Below are 20,413 nucleotides of genomic sequence, written 5' to 3' on the forward strand. Positions count from 1 at the left end.
ATTGTGATTAAAATGTGTCTGGAAGCCTGTGGCACGAAATCATGTGACTACTCGGGTAGATAAGTATGATCTTTTTATATAAAACATCATCATCTTTGGCCTCCTTGTCTCGAGAGACAATGGGTAAGCACCTGGAGATTCGGTCCTGCCACCTGGCGCCAAGGATTCTCTGGAGGCAGCGAAGATGGAATGAATTGAGAAGTCGCTCTTGGCTGACATACGTTGTCCAGGCCTCGCTGTAGAGCAAGGTATGGAGGACACAGGTTTGATACACTCGGACTTTTGTGTTCCGACTCCGAGGAAGACAGCAGAAGCTCTTGATGTCCTCAAAGCACCCCTGAAGAGATCAAACGTCCCCTTCTACTTGTGGGAGTATCTGGCTAATGACTGTTGTAGATGGAGAAAGCTCATTTGGGAAGGCATTGTACACATCGGGTCTTGGATGGAAACATGCAGAGGCGAAATCGAGACATCTGAAGGAGCACACAAACCTCCAAACTACTCCTCTACCTTCAAGTGCCACCTGCTGCTCATGGCAGAGTCTGCAGATCACGCAATGGACTTGAACCCAGCAAACCAGAATGGAAGTAAGTCATCCTCGATCCTGAGGGGCTGCCTCAGAATAGTTGAGAGGGTAGTTTTGGATGGGAGGTCCAGGAATGTGCAAGCACCAAGAATCTGAGAAAGTTGCAGGATCTGTTATTCTGGTGGGGTGGTAATGATCAGGAGTACTGGAAAGGGTTTAGAGGAGTCGGAGAGGAATGTTGTGACAAGTTTTGAAAACAAGTCCAATAATATCTTCAAATGTGGATCATAGTGGTTTTTTTTATATTCCACCTTGGCTCCTTTTTTTGCCTATTCCCCTCTTATTTCCTCTTTACCAGGCCACTGGTCCCTTTTTCTTTGCTTTCTCTTCCCATTTTCGTCCCCTTGCCATCTGTCTCTGCTGTTGCTAGCTTTTTGTCTCATGAACCTAAAGATTGGACATGCAGTTTATATTACAAGAGTTTATGTACTTTTTATGAGCAGATTTGTGCTGATTTGGAGTTCTGCAACTTATCCTGTGTTGTGCGCACAATTATACCTTCAGCACATTCTTTCACATTAGAAAGTGGGGTGGGCGGATAAATAAATGAGCCAGTCTAGAAACACTAAACTGTGTAGAGGAAAACAACTGTTGATGTCCATTGCAACATTTTGGGAGATCCAACATTCTGGATCACATACTAAACAGTGGAGCCTAATGCTAAACTCATTACTGTGCATATAAGTTGTGTTGGATACTATATCAAACAAAAATTCTCCTTGAAAATAACCAACCTGAAAGGACTATTTTTCATCCTACAGATGAAAAGTAGTTCATGCTGATGGGTAGATGACTGCCATTTTGAAGATGACATTTGGGACTGGTGTATGATTAAGTAGCAAATAAATGATACTTCCTTTGTATATTAAAAGAAAATAATTTTCCAAAAGAAGCACAGCACTTTTTGAAAAGGTGTTGGGCCATAGCTGACAGCATGACTCATTTTACTGCACAGCTTGCATAAGCAGTTACTAGTTTACAAAATATGCAGGTTAGCCAAATCTGAATGAAAGCAAACTTGACGCTTTTGCTGTGGTTAATCAGTTATTCGTGACTCTGCATTGAGTGTGTTGACAGGGCAGCTGAACAAAGCATTTAAAGAGCCTCCCTTAAGTCGCAGAGCTTTGCATGGCATGATGGACATTGGCTAGCCACCCTGGTATTTGTTACTATCTTTTTTTTGCCTCCTGTTAAAATAGTTGCTGTGCTTATTGGGGATAACAATGGCAGTAGATCAAAGGGACCTAGCTATCAGCAAGATAAAAATAGAATCCATATGGATCGATCACAGTAATAGGTGTAGTCTACAGCCACCTGATAGTGGAAGGGCGGTGGAGGAAGAAATATGCAAACAAATTGGGAAATTGAGGAAAAAAAATCATCATGGGGTATTTCAACTACCCAGATATTAATTGGACGAATGAAGTCCTACAATGTGTACAGAACTATTTTCTAGCCCAACAAGTAATGGGGAATGAACCAAAGGAGAGAAGTAAAAGTAGATGGACAGCGGACATCTGTGCAATAGTGACCATAATATAATAGACCTTAAGATGATAGAGAAGGACACCAGTATGACAAAAAAACACGTTAGCAGATTGGAGAAAAGCAGATTTGGAGAGGCTGAGAATAGAAGTTGGGAACATAAAATGGGCAACAATATTGGCAAACAATGTAGAACAATGGGAAACCTCTAAAACTCTGTTCAACAGTGTAGGAAAAACAAATTCCACTGAAAGGAAAAAATAAACTGAACACTAATGAGACTCCATGGATGAATAAAGACATAAGGGAACAATTGAGGGTTGGAAAAGAGGCATACATCAAGTGCATAGACAGCAGAGGAGTGCATGATAATATGAAGAGATTAGGAGAAAAGTCAACGAAACAATGAGGAAGGCCAAGAGGAACTATGAATTTAAGTTATCAAAGAACATGAGACAAAATAAAATATTTAACAGGTATATCCATAAAGAACACTGATTAGGACTGTTGAGGGTCAGACAGGATAATACCACAGGTAACGCTAGAGAGATGGCAAAAATATTTACCAGGGAGAGAGACCAGGTAGACATGACATTGAATGATGTGAGTAATGAGGTAAATGCATGTAAAATAAAGGGGAGTATTGAGTAAAGTATTCAAAGTGAGGATAAAGCCCCTAGTCTGGATGGATTGCATCCACGCATTTTACAAGAACTGAGGGACGAGATAGCAGAGGCTATCTTAATTAATTACACTTAACTAACTAGTTAGGAAAAAAGCGTAGAGCCAAAGGCCAGGTGGATAGTTAACGTAATTCCTCTATTTAAGGAAGACCGAGCATGGCAAGGGAATTGCAAATCAGCTTAACATCGGTGTTAAGAAAAATAATAGAATCCCTACCAAAAGAGAGAATAGAACAATATCTAGAAAGGAAAAATATATTGGCGTGAATATCAAAAGGGGAAAATCTTGCTTGACCAACTGCATTGAATTTTTGAGGAGGTAACAAAGTGGACAATGGTAATACAGTAGATGTAATTTATCTGGATTTTCAAAAGGCCTTTGAGAAGGTTCCCTATAATCGACTAATAAATAAGGTCAGAGAATGCAGAATCAGGGCACAAGTGGCAGAACGGATTGCTGGCTCGCTTCAGGACAGAAAGCAGAGAATGGGAGTCAGGGTAGCTCTTCGGAGTGGCAGAAGGTGGGAAGTGGAGTTCCACAGGGATCAGTGCTGGGACCACAATTCACAATTTATATTAAAGATTTGGACTTTGGAATCAAAAACACAATTTCTAAATTTGTTGATGTACCAAATTGGAGGTAGGGTGGCGGGGTGGGGGATGCTCAGTACTGAGGAGGACTGCAGCAAATTACAGGAGAACATTATTAGTCCATTCTGAGGTTTATTGATTAGCAAATGAAGTTCAAGATGGATTAATGTGAAGTCGTACATTTCAGTAGAAGAATAGCGAGATTGTTTATTACTTGGAAGATGCAAGTCTAAGTAGGGTAGAGAAACAAAGGGATCTTGGAGTACTGTTAGGACTGAGGCGAGAGCAATGCACTGTCAATTCAGCTCCATCACTCCACAGATCGCAGCATATCATTAAAGTTTTTCCACCCAACTGGCAAACAGCCAAATTAAACACCCCAGTAACACCCAGAATAAAACAAACCAAACCAGGTGTCTTTAGGCAACAACAAATTAACTGTCTATTAAAACTATATCTTAAACACTAAGATAAACCTATGTCTAAAGACCTTTATAGCTTTGTATTTTAAGTTAACTTCCCCCATTCACACGCACACTCTTTAAAAAATCAACGGTTAACCAATTAAAAAAAAATGTTTAAAAAAAATTATCTGTTACGAATAAATAAATAACTGGGTTGTTGGTCTTTGTGGGTTACGTTCCTGATGGATGAGGTATCCTAGTGTAAAAATAATCAGATGCCACTCGAAGTCTCCATGCAGATTTGATGAAAGTCTTTTCTTGAGAGGTATTGAAAGCACTTTGGCTGCAGCAGGCATCTCGCAGTTCTTTCAACATGGGGTATAACGACATGTCTATGTTTGGATTTTAAAATTGGTAGCTTTCAGTTGAAGCTATACTGCGAATTCTAGAATACACAGTCGAGAGTTTCAATCTTCAAGCAAAGACTCCTTAGATTGGAAGTAAAGAAAAAGGAATTTCGCTACCTCCAGCATTATGAATGTTCTTTTCAAAAGGGATTTTTTTTTCCTCAGGTAATTAACCAAGCTCATTGTAGAATTTTTGCTGAGAGAATTCTCCTCTTTCAAGGCAAGAATACTTTGCTGTCTCAAAATTGGTTTTAGCTGGTTTTCTCACACATTTAAAAGCTACATTACACCATGCGACCTCCTCACTCTCCTGTTGCTTTGGTCACAGGTGCAGCTGTGGCACACTGTGCCTCTTTGTTTAAAAATAGTGTGTCTTTAAAAACTGAGTCTTAAAGGTACACCGCCCCAATCAGAAGAAAATAAAATAGTTCCGTGACAGTACAAATACACCAATTACTAAATGTTGCAGCACAGGTTAGCAAGGCAATTTAAAAAAGCAAACCAAGCACTCGGCTTTATTTCTAGACAGATAGAGTTGAAAAGTAGGGAAGTTATGCTAAACCTGTGTTAAACCTTAGAGTACAGTGGTCGCCATATTGTTGAAGGATATAGAGGCACTAGAGAGGGTGCAGAGAAGATTTACAAGGATGATGCCAGAAATGTCAGTATACATTATCAGGAAAGGATTGACAGGCTGGGTCTCTGTTCTCTTTTAGGTCCTAATAGAGTTCATTAAAATTATGAAACGTTTTGATAGAGTGGATACGGAGAGAGTGTTTCCACTTTTGGGAATTAACATAACCAGAGGCCATTAATATAAACGTCACCAAGAAATCCAATAAGTAAGTGAGAAGAAACTTCTTTATCCGAAGAATGGTGAGAATGTGGAGCTCCTTATCACAGGGAGTGGTCGAAGCGAATAGTATAGATGCATTTAAGAGGAAGCTAGACAAGTATATGACAGAGGATTATGATGATCCTGTTGGGGGTCATTAACTTTTTAAGAAATGTTATGAAAGTGCTTCTGTTTTTTGTTAAATATTTTTTTAAGAATTCATAGTCAAACTTCAATGTTGAACCAGTTTTTCTTTTCAAGATGGTCATCAAGGAGATATTGAAAGAACTCGTTTGGCAACAACGTTTACTGGTTGTCAAATGACTCAAATTAAAAATCGAACAGAAACCCTGGTAACTTGGGAAGGTGTGTGTCGAGAAGTGACAATCGCGCGCGCCATGACAGGAAAAGCCCGGGAGCAGCAAACTTGCAAGCTTTTTGGTTGTAGTGTCAGTGTTTATCATCTTTAATGAGATAAAGTTAGCACCAGCTGCTGAAGTGTCACGAAGGAAGTGACCAGATTCTTGCCGAATGTTTAAAGAAAAGCCTGCTAAATTAATTCTCAACACTGCCTGAAAAGGACTTTTCTAAAAGATCCCAGTGACCTGTCTACGTGTACTCGGAGGCCAGACTGTGTGCCAGTTTTGGAACACAACATAGCTCATCTGTTTTTTTTTCAAAAATGAGCAAGTATTCAGCCCAAGTGTTTTTTTGTCTGTAGCAGAGCTCTGAACAAAAATCCCCTTTTTCAGGTTAACGTGTATGTGTGAGTGTGAGGGGATGAGGTAAAAAGGGTACTTTAAAATTTCAATCTGTTTATGCTTTACGTCATTACTGGTTAAGACTTGTTTTATAATCTGATGAAGCACACTAACCCGGTTACTTTAATAAAATTATGGGAAAAATAGAGTATATGATCGTACTGGTGACTGGCAAAATGTAAATATATGTTGTGACCTGTGGAGAAGTAGAACTAGAATAAACTGTGCTCCTCCTGCTTTGGTCGTAACATATAATTGGGGGTGCTCTTGCTGGAATAATCCCAATGCTGATGACGTAAGTGGGGTGGTAATCGGAAAAAGGGAAAAAAAAACAAGCTTCTTGTACAATAGAATAAAAATTATTCAACCGGAATATCTTAAACAGTTGCTGCGACCTTTCTGGGAAGGAAGATATATCCTTGAGTGATTTGGGACACTTAACCAAGGTTAAACTAAAGGATTTGGCAGAACTGTTGGCGTTTGAGTTAAAACCAGGAGCTAAGAAAGCAGACAAAATTGAAGTAATAGCCCACCTTTTGAAATTGGAAGAAGATGGCAAACCATAGTGCAGTTGAACTAGCTAAAATTCAGTTATAATTGAAAAAACTTGGGCAGGAAAAGAATTGAAAAAAACTTGAGCTTGAGGAAAAGAAAAGGAATTTGAATTAAAAAAGATGGAACTAAGACAAGTGAGTGGGCTCGACTCCAGTGAAAATTCTGGTGGGGAATGATCTGGCTCCAGCCCAGGACCTAGTGGAGAGCTGTTTAAATTTGTGCAAGCCCTCCCTAAGTTTGTGGAAACGGACATAGAGGCATTTTTCATTTCTTTTGAAAAGATAGCCAAGCAGATGAAGTGGCCCAAAGGAATGCTGGACACTGCTTATACAAAGCAGGTTGATGGACAAAGCTCATGAAGTTTATGCTATGCTTTCTGCGGAGACTTTGCAGAATGAGATGGCAAAGAAAGTTACACTCGCTGCGCATGTGTTAGTCCTGAAGTGTACAGGCAGAAATTGTCTGGGCAGACTTATAGAATTTGAGAGGGTAAAGCAAATTAATTTTGATCATTGGATACGGGCAAGAAAGATGGAAGCCACGTGAAAACCTGAAGGAACTAATTCTCCCGGGAGAATTAAAAAATTTACTCCCTCCATTCATAAGAACCCATGTAGAGAACCAGAATGTTTCAGTGGCCAGACAAGCAGTGGAAATTGCTGATTTGAGCTGGTGTAAAAGCCCAAACTCTTTGCCCACCACCCCCAGAAACTGGAGAGGGATAGAAGGTGGGAGGGTGAAAGGAAGGCAAGTAGCCAGGGACAAGGGACAGCTGGGAATGCCCCAGGATCTCCTCAGGCCAGAAAGGAAGGTGCTGAGGGTAGATATCAGGTCTGAAAGCCTAAGCGTTATCGTTGCCACAAGGTGGGACACCTTCGTGCAGAATGCTGTAAGTTGCAGGTAAAACCATGGGACTTATTGGGGTGCACAAGGCCAATGCAGAGAAAGGGGCCCTGACCTGGGAGTATGACTAATCTGGCTGTAGCTCTGACTGCAGCTGTAAGGCCAAGTACAAAAACCGCTGAGCGTGCAGGGAACATGAACAAGATACCAGAGAGTAGGGCGGTGCAGTGGTTAGCACCGCAGCCTCACAGCTCCAGGGACCCGGGTTCGATTCTGGGTACTGCCTGTGTGGAGTTTGCAAGTTCTCCCTGTGTCTGCGTGGGTTTTCTCCGGGTGCTCCGGTTTGCTCCCACAAGCCAAAAGACTTTCAGGTTGGTAGGTAAATTGGCCATTATAAATTGTCACTAGTATAGGTAGGTGGTAGGGAAATATAGGGACAGGTGGGGATGTTTGGTAGGAATATGGGATTAGTGTAGGGTTAGTATAAAAATGGGTGGTTGATGGTCGGCACAGACTCGGTGGGCCGAAGGGCCTGTTTCAGTGCTGTATCTCTAATCTAATCTAATCTTCTATGGAATTCTTGTCCAAATGAAAAGTAACTCCTTATCCCTCAAGTGAGGCAGGTAAACCTATAATTATACTTAAAGATACAGGAGCCACCCAAACTCTCTTGCTGGGGAAAGGCATAACATTTCCACCAGAGAGTGCACTGAATGCTAAAGTTTTAGTAAATATTATTGGGGCATGGCGGGAATATATACCCGTACCTTTGAATCGGGTGCACCCAGAGTGTGACCTAATGGAACGGTAAAAGTAGGAGTTGTCCATAGGTTGCCAGCAGACAGAGTTGACCTGCTTTTAGGAATGACTTAACCCGAGCAAAAGTAGTAGCTTCTCCAGTAGTCATAGAAAAACCAAGTGAAGTAAAGAGACAGAACCGTTGCAGGAAAATGTTCCAGGAATGTTTCCTCCTTGTGTAGTAACCTGAGCAATTGCTAAACTAGTTCCACTGTTGGAGGTAAAATTGGCACCACTGCTCGATAGCCGAATATCTGAAACTTTCTTTGGGGATTTGGATAATCCGAAGGAAATGTTTAATGAGTCTTCTCTGATTACAGCTCAGCAAGCTGGTGCAGAGTTCAATAAAGTGACACAATCCGCTCCAACAGAAGCTGAGACAAAAGGAGTTCCAGAAGGGTATTGTATTAAAAATGGGATTCTGATGAAGTGGAGACCTCCTCACAGACCTGCGGATGAGGAATTGCAGTAGTCGTCAGACAGTGGGACTGCCAAAGTATCGCCAGGAACTATTAAGAGTAGCCCATGAAATTCCTCTTGCGGGACACGTGGGGATCCGGAAGACCCAATCATGTATTGGTCAACATTTTACTTGCCAGGTCTTTCCAAGGACGTGGAGCAGTTTTGTAAAATGTACCATACGTGCCAGATTGTGGGAAAACCATGACCTGCCATGAAATCGGCACCTCTAATTCCCATATGAGTTATTGGGGAACCACTTAGTTGGGTGTTGGTAGACTGAGTTTGGACTTACCGAAAAGGAAAGTGGGGCACCAATATATACTGTTACGACCAAGGTGGGAATAATGTACTGTTGATTGAGGCCCACTACTGCACAGATCATAGCATATCAAATAAAATTTTCCACCTACCGAAGACCAGCCAAATTAAACACACTTCTTCCCCCAGAAAAATGCACACCAAACTAGGTTTCTTCAAACAACGTCATTAACTGTTTATTGGAAAATAAATAATAGGTCTTAACTACGAACGCGATAAATCTATATCTCAGAAAACTCCTTTATCCCTTAACCCTAATACACACGCACATTCAAAGAGAAAAAGTTAACCGGTTTCAAAAGGGTGTTTTGCATTACAACTGTTTAAGAATAGAAAGAATTTAAAAAAAAATTGAGGTTCACATTCTGGTAGTATGTTTTTGGTCCGGGAGGTGTCCCAGAGTCGAATAGTCAGATGGCAATCGCAGTCTCTCCAGGCGAGATTGATGATGGGTAGGTGTTCATGGCAATTTAACTGCAGCTGGCGTCACATAGGTCTTCTATCAGGGGTGTAGCAACAGGTCTTTTTGGGTCTTGAAGCAGCAGTCTAGCAGTAGAAGAATTCTTCAGATTTCAGTATTACTTAGAACACAGGAGGTAGCATGAATCTCACTGGATGCAGAAATTCTTCAGAGACCAGAGGCAACAGGAATCTGCCATCTTTCAAATGCAGGATTCCTTTTCAAGAGATGTGAGTCTTTACTGAGAGAGGTAACCCCTTTCTGGGTCTTTTCTCTTGCTCCAGGCAGGTCAAGCAAAGATTTCAAATGCCTGGCCTTTGTCCAATTCACAAACTTTTTAAAAGGTCCAAAGTGAAAAGAGCCTTCCTGAACATGGTCACATGTCCAGACACTATCTTCCCCTGGTTCAAAAGCTGCTCTGAAGAAAGGTCAAACCCCTGTGATTTCCTTGAAATTGCTGACCACCTTGCCCTTTTACAAGTTTAACTTCCTTTTAAAACGCCCATAAAGTTTAACCCTTGTTCTGAACTTCCTTTCAAAACATTCCAATTATTTTTTGCAGTTGTTGTACAAAAATAAAACCTTTTGTGACACCTTTGCCCTTGACAAAATGAAACATCATGCTTGAATGCGTTTCATTACAATGTAAAACAGAAATAGAAAACATTTTAAACATTTTTTTCGCACTCATGCCCCTCATACGCTCTATTGGTAATTCACACAATTTTATGTAAGTACCATTGTTACTCAAGTAACTCGATGAAATTTAATTCGTGATCAAGCATCTGCGATAACATTGTTTTTCCACAAAATCTGTACAATTTTTAAGTGATGAGGCTGTAACAAAATCCATCTGAATATTCTGGCATTTTGGTTTTTACATTTTCCCCCCCAAGACTTTGCCAATCAGCCAATTACAACCTTCCAAACGTAGTCTCCCAATTATTTCATGTGTTCCTTCTAAGTGTCCCAATAGACCAGTACCTCAGCAAGGTGAACTGTACAGTTAGGAACGCTGGCCACTACTGAGTTCACTGAGAAGTTTTTCGAGTATCTATTAATCTGTGTATTATCACTTGACACTGGAAAACTTTGTCCAGTGTGATTAAAAACTGATCCATCCTTATCTTCGGGTGTCAGGGGAATTTGACCGTATCCCTTTAAGAAGTTTATCTCTAAGACACATGACACTGCCCACTCTGTCAATACAGTCTTCTTAGTGAGGAATTGGGTAGGCGTCTGCCTTCATTACTGCATTGACCTTTCTGTAGTCGATGCAAAGTTGTGTTGACCCGTCAGGTATTGGTGAACTCTAGCTGCTTTGGCTAGGTTCAATTAAGTTGTTTTCCAACATGTATTGGATTACTGCGTTTACTTGGGCCTGTTTCTCTGGACTTAAGTGGTAAGGATACTGTTTTAAAGGAATGGATTCTCCTACATCCACATCATGTGTGGCTAAGGTTGTACATCCTGGCTTATCCCTACAGACGTTTAAATGCTGTGAGTAGCCTTGTTAGGTCTTCTCGTTCTGCATCTAAGTACAAAAGCATGTTGTCCAGTTCTGTATTAGCTAACTGGAAAAGTAGGAGGTTCAATTTGAGAGTTGTCTCAGCCTCCTTCTGCCTCATCCTTGCCATCCTTTTTCCTTCTCAAACAGTCCCCATTACCTGACATAGTTGTACTGGCTCGTCCCCCTCCCTGCGATAATATTGCTTTAAGACATTGATGTGACACGGCCGATTCTTTTTCCAGCGATCAGAGGGGTCAGTCAAGTAATTTATATTACCCACTTTTTTGACCACTTTATACAGAGTACTGAACCGTGCTTTTAATGGTTCACCCTGTAAAGGTAATAATACTAATACTTCATCCCCTGGTTGAAAATTTCGGGTTTTTGCATTCTTGTCTGCCCATTTTTTTCATATTGGCTTGGGATGCTTTAAGGTGTTCCTGAGCCACATTACAAGCTTTCATTAGCCTTTCCCGGAACACAGATACATAGTCTAGTATTGAAGATTCATTCCTCTGTTCTAAGAACATGTCTGAGTTTGAGGACCTCTTATTTCATGTCTGTAAACCAATTCGACAGGACTAAAACTTACTCATTTGGTAAATCTCTAGTGGCAAATAAAAGGAAATCTAGCCCTTTATCCCAATCAAGGGGGTATTCATGGTAGTATGCTCTAATCATTGTTTTGAGAGTTTGATGCTACCTCTCAAGCTCCCTGTGTCTGGGTGATGTGCTGAAGATTTTAACTGTTTGATACTCAAATTACCCATGACTTCTTGAAATATTTTAGGTATGAAATTTGAACCTTGATCCTATTGAACTTCAAGTAGTAATCCATATCTCGTAAAGAATTGGGTTAACTTCTGTACGATTGCTCTAGCAGTAATTGTCCTCAAAGGAATGGCCTCTGGAAATAGAGTAGCCATATCCATGATTGATGTCGCACTTCTGTTTTTGGCAGGGTCCTATGCAGTCTACCAATACCCTGCTAAATGGTTCCTCAGTAACTGGTATGGGAATTGGGGGTTCCGATTTTATGGTAGGTTGCGGTTTTCCCACCATATGGCATGTCCTACAAAACTGCCTCAGGTCCTTTGTAAGGCCTGGCCTGACTTGTACGTGATTTGGTCTTCCGGATCCCCATGTGTCCTGCTAGAGGAATGTCATGTGCTAACCTTGATTCCCGGTGATATTTAGGTGGTATTTTCAGGTTTGCGTCTGCCTGCAATGAATTTGGCCTAACCATCAGCCTCAAGAAAACGAACATCATGGGGCAGGACGTCAGAAATGCTCCATCCATCAATATTGGCGACCACGCTCTGGAAGTGGTTCAAGAGTTCACCTACCTAGGCTCAACTATCACCAGTAACCTGTCTCTGGATGCAGAAATCAACAAGCGCATGGGTAAGGCTTCCACTGCTATGTCCAGACTGGCCAAGAGAGTGTATGGGAAAATGGCGCACTGACACGGAACACAAAAGTCCGAGTGTATCAGGCCTGTGTCCTCAGTACCTTGCTCTACGGCAGCGAGGCCTGGACAACGTATGCCAGCCAAGAGCGACGTCTCAATTCATTCCATCTTCGCTGCCTTCGGAGAATATTTGGTATCAGGTGGCAGGACTATATCTCCAACACAGAAGTCCTTGAAGCGGCCAACACCCCCAGCTTATACACACTACTGAGTCAGCGGCGCTTGAGATGGCTTGGCCATGTGAGCCGCATGGAAGATGGCAGGATCCCCAAAGACACATTGTACAGCGAGCTCGCCACTGGTATCAGACCCACCGGCCGTCCATGTCTCCGCTATAAAGACATCTGCAAACGCGACATGAAATCGTGTGACATTGATCACAAGTCATGGGAGTCAGTTGCCAGCATTCGCCAGAGCTGGCGGGCAGCCATAAAGACAGGGCTAAATTGTGGCGAGTCGAAGAGACTTAGTAGTTGGCAGGAAAAAAGACAGAGGCGCAAGGGGAGAGCCAACTGTGCAACAGCCCCGACAAATTTCTCTGCAGCACCTGTGGAAGAGCCTGTCACTCCAGAATTGGCCTTTATAGCCACTCCAGGCGCTGCTTCACAAACCACTGACCACCTCCAGGCGCATATCCATTGTCTCTCGAGATAAGGAGGCCCAAAGACTACTATCTGTCGAACAGCCATCCAGTCTTCGTCCGCAGGTCTATGAGACAGTCTCCATTTCCTCCTCAGAACCCCATCTTCAACATAATAGCCTTCTGGAACTCCTTTCACCTCCGCTTCTGTCAGAGCCGTCTGTGCTATTCTGTATAATTCTGGATCAGCTTGTTCTGCGATTAAAGAAGACTCTTTTTATAAAAAAAAAAAATCTCATTGGGATTATCTAAATCCCCAAGGAAAGTTTCAAATACTTGGCTATCTGTGGTGCCAATTTTACCTCTGACAATGGAACTTGTTTAGCCATTGTTCGGATTACTACACAGGAAATATTCCTGCAACTTGTTCCTGTAATTGTTCTGGTTTCTTTAAGGTCTTTACACTTCCCATTATGGCCTTACAAAATAAACATGGGCCACCCTTTCATTTGTAACCACCCTAGGCTTGTTTCCCAGCTTTTTAAATCAGGTGTTTTTGTTTGTTTTGCATTAAAAGAAATTCAATTCCCAAATTAATAGTATATTAATATAAACCATCAACCAGATGATCGTAACAAGGATGACGATAGAATTAGATGAGGAAAAATGGGAGGAGGCTCAAGTGGAGCTGTTGTGGACTGGTTGGGCAATCTAATCCTATGTAGTAAATGGAATCAACCTTCTGTTGATCCAAGTGTGCCCCCCCCCAGTTAGTGTAATATTGAGAAAGTAGAAGTTAAATTATTCTGATGAATTAACAGATCATTTTTCTTCCTTTCAGGTTATCAACAAAATGATAAACATCAACATTTTGTCAGTCTGTAAGGTAAAACATTCAGTTATTAATTTTGTAAAGTTTTAATTCTCTTCACGATCATTGTATTTGAAGATATGTTGCACATATTGTTGATTAAAATTGTGTTCTAAAAATGAAATTATATCAGTGGATTTTCAGTTGGACAAAAGTTCAAAAGCTATTCGATAACGTGTTGCTTTTTGCCCCCTCCGTGTTTTCTTGAGTTCCTTTCCCACTGCAGTGACTCAAGCGGGGTATGGTTCTCTGGGTGTTAGCAGCACCCTGCTACTTCATCTTCATAGTGAGCCCATACATTAAATAACAGGAGCCTTTTCCATGCTGCGTGCAGAACCCAATGCTTTCTCTTCAACCAGCCTCCAAAGCCATGACCAAATGGAACCTCTGGTTTGTTTTCACCTTTCTCGAACTGAGCCTGATTATAGTTCCTGTGCCAGTTGAAGTTGTAGAATAGTTACAACATAGAAGGAGGCCATTTGGCCTATCGTGTCTGTGCCGGCTGTCTGCAAAAGCAAAATTTCCTAGTTCGATTTTCGTTCCTTTCCCTGTAGTCCTGCAAATTGTTTTCTCTTCAAGTGTTATCCAATTTCCTTTTGAAAGCCATGGTTGAATCTGCCTCAACCACGCTCTCAGGCAGTGCAGTCCAGAACCTAACTCGGTTGGCTAGCGGCCACGGTGCAAACTTTATTGAGTCTAGAGCCTTCGTGGTCTGTATGGCGCAGTTGGAAATAATGTGTTTTTACTCATTAAATCTTGAGGAGCCAGACCACTGTTCGTTTAATAGAATAGTTTTGAGGGAGAAGGCAGATAAGTTTAATATTGAAACATGATACTTGCCCTTTCTATGTGTATTTACTCTTTGGAAAAGTTGACTTCCTGTTAATTGGAAAATCAGTTTATTTTTGAAGGATTTGTTATTGCAAAGTGATGACCTTTATTGTCCTTCTGTTACACTTTTGTATGAGTGTAGGCATGAGTTCCCCATTATGGTCAGCTATTTTCAGCCATGTTATAGCATTGATAAGGATATATGTGTAAATGTACGTTGCCAAATTAAATTAATCCATAAATCTCACATTCAGGTTCATGTTGCAGTCTTAAATCTATCTTGTTCCCATTATTCGAAGAAACAAACATGCTGGGCTTCTCTAGAGGGAGGGACCCTCCCCAAATTACAGTCAATGGGAAATCAATGAAATGACTAGGACTTACACTGTTAGGCTGTCGGTCTTGCTGTAAAAAAAAAACATGAAAAAGTTGCATCTTGTTGAATGAGGTGCAACTGGCTTTTTAAGGACATACTGGCCCCTCATCAGGGATACAAGCTAACAACCTCACTGCCTTGTGGGTGTCTCGGGAGAGACTAAAGCTAAGGGAGTAAACCCTAACAGAAAATCCGGAGCAGAACCCCTAAGGCGGTCATGTGTCACTTCTGGCATGTTTCCGGCGGTTCCTGCAGCCAAACCGATGCCAAACGTCATGCTTTGCATTCCTTTGGGCCTCACTAGGAAGGCCGAGAGGGGGGTTTTGACACTTGGGCAACTCACAACCTCCATACATTCTGCCCAGGCATGCGCCATGGACAGGTCACTCCATAGTCTCCTCAGAGTGACCAAAACAACATGGAAGGCATCAGTTATGGGTTTTAAGTCCAGTTCAATTGGCGTAGAGATTGGGCGCCGCAGGTTCCCTTTGTCGGTGGGAGAGGTCATTGCATCTCATTGGACAGCTACCGCTTGCCTCAAACAGGGCAGCCCCCGGTCAGAAAGGTTCTGTCCCGCCACAGTCCACCTGCTTCAGTGGGTGCTTGGAGCTTAGGGTCATTGCCTGACAAGTGGACTGTAATACTGCACCAAACAGCATGACAAAAAAGGGAAGAAGGTACCAGCCCTTCGTTTTGCAAGCTGGAACGTCAGAACTATGTGTCCTGACCTGTTGGAAGATCTTACACAAATCGACAACTCTTGGAAGACTGCCATCGTTAACAACGAGCTCAGTAGACTCAATGTGGGCATTGCAGCACTTCAGGAGACATGCCTCCCTGAGAGTGGATCACTAAGGGAGCAAGACTACACCTTCTATTGGCAGGGTAGGGATCCAGAAGAACCAAGACAGCATGGAGTGGGCTTTGCCATCAGAAACTCTTTGCTCAGCATGATAGAGCCACCTTCAAATGGCTCAGAATGCATACTGTCCATCCGACTGCTCACCGCCTCTGGTCCAGTACACCTACTCAGCATCTATATTCCAACACTGTGCTCCCCACCTGAAGTTCAAGACCAGTTCTATGAGGAATTCCATAATATCGTTAGTAACATTCCTAATACCGAACATTTGTTCCTGCTGGGGGACTTTAATGCCAGGGTTGGGGCCGACTATGACTCATGGCCCTCCTGCCTCGGGCACTATGGCATTGGAAGGATGAATGAGAATGGACAGAGACTGCTGGAGTTGTGTACCTACCACAACCTCTGCATCACCAACTTGTTCTTTCAAACTAAATCCTGTCACCAGGTTTAATGGAGACACCCAAGAGCACGTCGTTGGCACCAGCTGGACCTCATCGTCACAAGGCGAGTCTCCATAAACCGTGTTCAAATCACACGCAACTTCCACAGTGGGGACTGCGACACCGACCACTCCCTGGTGTGCAGCAAAGCTAGACTCAAACCAAAGAAGTTACATTGCTCCAAGCAGAATGGCCGCCCGCGCATCAACACCACCAGAGCTTCTTACCCGCAACTGTCACAAAAGTTTCTCAATTCACTTGAAAAAGCCCTTCAAAACACTCCTGCAGTGGAAGCAGAGACCAAGTGGGCCCACATGAGAGACGCCATCTATGACTCGGCAAACGTAAGGAGCAGAATGCAGACTAGTTTCAATCTCACTTTGAAGAGATGGAACCATTCGGAGCCGCCAAGCGCACTGCACTGCTGAACTACATCCTTAGCACTTAATGCCGCCAGAAGCACCGCGCAAAGAACAGCCAGGCACTGCGCAAATGACTATTGGCAACACCTATGCAGTCATATTCAGCTGGCCTCAGACACTGGAAACTCAGAGGAATGTATGACGGCATTGAGAGCTTTTGGGCCAACCATCAAAGATGATCTGCCCCCCCTCCAATCTAAATCAGGGGAAACTATCACTGACCAATGCAAGCAAATGGACCGCTGGGTGGAGCACGACCTGGAACTGTACTCCAGGGAAAATTATGTCACTGATAACGCCCTCAACGCAGCCCAGTCTCTGCCAGTCATGGACGAGCTGGACGGACAGCCAACAAAATCAGAGCTCAGTAATGCCATTGATTCTCTAGCCAGCAGAAAAGCCCCTGGAAAAGACTGCATTACCCTTGAAATAATCGAGTGTCAAGCCTGCTATGCTCTCAGCACTCCGTGAACTGCTTTGCCTATGCTGGGATGAGGGAACAGTACCGCAGGATATACGCGATGCCAATATCATCACCCTCTATGAACAAGGGTGACTGCAACAACTACCGTGGAATCTCCCTGCTCAGCATAGTGGGGAAAGCCTTCGCTCGAGTCGCTTTAAACAGACTCCAAAAGCTGGCTGAGCTTGTCTACCCTGAGGCACAGTGCGGCTTTCAAGCAGAGAGATCCACTATTGATGTGCTGTTCTCCTTTTGCCAGCTACAGGAGAAATGCCATGAACAACGATGCTCTTCTACGTTGCTTTCATAGATCTCACCAAAGCCTTTGACCTCGTCAGCAGACTACTAGCAAAGATCAGATATCCAACAAAGCTACTAAGCATCATCCCCTCGTTCCATGACAGTATTAAAGGCACAGTTCAGCATAACGTTGCATTATCAGACTCCTTTCCCATTCTGAGTGGTGTGAAACGGGGCTGTATTCTCACACCCACACTGTTTGGGATCTTCTCACTGCTGCTCTCTCATGCATTTCAGTCTTCAGAAGAAGGAATTTACCTCCACACAAGATCAGATGGCAGGTTGTTCAACCTTGCCTGTCTTGGAGCGATGACCAAAGTGCATAAAGTCCTCATCAGGGAATTCCCCTTTGCTGACGATGCCGCATTAACATCCCACACGGAAGAGTGGCTGCAGAGACTCATTGACAGGCTTGCAGCTGCCTGTAACAAATTTGGCCTAACCACAAGTTTCAGGAAAACTAGCATCATGGGACAGGACGTCAGAAATGCTCCATCCATCAGTATTGGTGACCATACTCTGGAAGTGGTTCAAGAGTTCACCTACCTGGGCTCAACCATTGTCTTGATGCAGAAATCAACAAGCGCATGGGAAAGGCCTCTGCTGCTATGTCCAGACTGGTCAAGAGTGTGTGGGAAAATGGCGCACTGACAGGGAACACAGAAACCCGAGTGTTTCAAGCCTGTGTCCTCAATACTTCGCTCTACAGCAGCGAGACCTGGACAACGTATGTCGGCCAAGAGCGATGTCTCAACGCATTTCCATCTTTGCTGTCTCTGGAAAATCCTTGGCATCGGGGCAGGATCGTATCTCCAACACAGAAGTCCTCGAGTCGGCCAGCATCCTCGGCATATACTCCCTACTGAGCCAGCAGCACTTGAGATGGCTTGGCCATGTGAGCCGCATGGAAGATGGCAGGATCCCCAAGGACGTATTGTACAGTGAGCTCATCACTGGTATCCGACCCACCGGCCATCCGTCTCCACTTTAATGACGTTTGCAAACACGACATGAAGTCTTCCAACGCTGACCATAAGTCATGGGAGCCAGTTGCCAGAGCTGGCAGACAGCTATCAAGGGGTGGGGCGGCACAGTGCCGCAGTGGTTAGCACTGCAGCCTCACAGCTCCAGCGACCCGGGTTCAATTCTGGGTACTGCCTGTGTGGAGTTTGCAAGTTCTCTGTGTCTGCATGGGTTTTCTCCGGGTGCTCTGGTTTCCTCCCACATGCCAAAGACTTGCAGGTTGATAGGTAAAATTGGCCATTATAAATTGCCCCTAGTATAGGTATGTGGTAGGGAAATATAGGGAGAGGTGGGGATGTGGTAGGAATATGGAATTAGTGTAGGATTAGTATAAATGGGGGATTAATGGTCGGCACAGACTCGGTGGGCCGAAGGGCCTGTTTCAGTGCTGTATCTCTAAATAAAAAAAAAAGGTGGGCTGAAGAGAGGCGGGACGAAAAGACTCGAGTTGGCAGGAAAAGAGAACAATGTAACAGTCCCAACAACCAACTTTACCTGCAGCGCCTGTAGAAGTGTCTCACTCTAGAATTGGCCTTTATAGCCACTTCAGGCGCTGCTCCACAAACCACTGACCACTTCTATGTGCTTACCCATTGTCTCAAGACAAGGAAGCCAAAAAGAAAGGACTAACTTCATAGTTACTGCTAAATACACTGTCCCGCAAAGCTATTTTTATATTTGTGGCATATCAAATTTCTGTTATGATCAGTTCCACATTTTTAAAATATGAAAAGTTTGTCTAGATTTAAATAGCAGCTAAAATATCAATATCAGTCATTTTGTTCTTAATTTTAAATTAAAAGTTAAGGGAGTCTGTGTTTTAACTCCTGGTTCACTGCCTGAGAATACTCCAATGTGTTGCTTGCTGATATCACTGCTGCTGTACCCCTGGAAATCCCCTTGCATTGGCACCAGATTTTATTTTGCCATTGGGAAAGGGAAAATACACTCCACAGTGATTGCTAGGTCTTCGAGGTCAGTGGTGAGCACCGTTACTTCTCCACTGACTGCAAAATCTGGGCCAGTGTGTTTTACTTTAGAATAAGAAATGTTATGTTAATGAAAGTTATTGGGAATACCGGTGAGAGGTATACCCCCCCACACACAGCAAATAATTAGGAAAGCTAATAGAATGTTATCGTTTATCGTAAGGGGAATTGAATACAAAAGTAGTAGATTATGCTTCAACTATACAGGGCATTGGTGAGACCACATCTGGAGTACTGTGTACAGTACTGGTCTCCTTATTTAAGGAAGGATGTAAATGCGTTGGAGGCAGTACAGAGGAGCTTTACTGGACTAATACCTGGAATGGGTGGGCTATCTTAAAGGGAATATTGTACAGGCTAGGCTTGTATCTGCTGGAATTTCGAAGAGTAAGAGGCGACTTCATTGAAACGTATAAGATCCTGCGGGGTCTTGACAGGGTGGATGTGGAAAGAATGTTTCCCCTTGTGGGAGAATCGAGAACTAGGGGTCACTGTTTAAAAATAAAGGTCGCCCATTTAAGACAGAGTTGTGAAGAAACTTTTTCTCTTAGAGGGTCGTGAGTCTTTGGAATTCTCTTCCTCCAAAAGGCAGTGGAAGCAGTGTCTTTGAATATTTTTTAAGGCAGAGGTAGATAGATTCCTGATGAGCAAGGGGGTGGAAGGTTATCGGCGGTAGGTGGAAATGTGGAGTTCCAGTAATGAGTCAGGCTGGCTGGTTAATCAGCAGTGTCCTGAAACACTCCAGAGTTCTGGCTCAAATTGGACAGCTGAGCAACATTGATTTGACTCCTTGCTTATAAAAACAGCAGGTACCCAGCGATGAACATGGATGTTATAATTAACAGCACAACTCGAGATAGCCCACCATTATCCTGAGCATAGCATGGAAGCATGCCTATACTCCATCAGCAGGCAGTGTGTGCTTGCCTTTCTGTAACCTAAACATGGTCAGCAGCAAACATTTTCAGGTAACTGTCGTCCAGGTTTGTTTCCTTAACATCTTTGATGCTCTGCCACCTTAAGCGGTGTGGAAGGCCTTGTTTCAGCCATCTTGGTGTTTTGGATATCCAAATCAAATGCTTTG

The 20,413-nt window shown here is 43.1% G+C and overlaps 1 protein-coding gene across 1 annotated transcript in view; it reads left to right on the forward strand.

Moving 5' to 3' along the window:
• Positions 1-20,413, forward strand: part of LOC137377123 (very-long-chain 3-oxoacyl-CoA reductase-A-like) — a 223,261-nt gene that overhangs the window by 109,338 nt on the left and 93,510 nt on the right. Inside the window, exon 6 of the mRNA XM_068046451.1 lies at positions 13,591-13,635. Coding sequence (XP_067902552.1) covers positions 13,591-13,635 — 45 coding nt within the window. The remainder of the gene's footprint in view (positions 1-13,590; positions 13,636-20,413) is intronic.

The sequence above is a fragment of the Heterodontus francisci genome, chromosome 14 (genome assembly GCF_036365525.1).
Source record: "Heterodontus francisci isolate sHetFra1 chromosome 14, sHetFra1.hap1, whole genome shotgun sequence".
NCBI lineage: Eukaryota > Metazoa > Chordata > Chondrichthyes > Heterodontiformes > Heterodontidae > Heterodontus > Heterodontus francisci.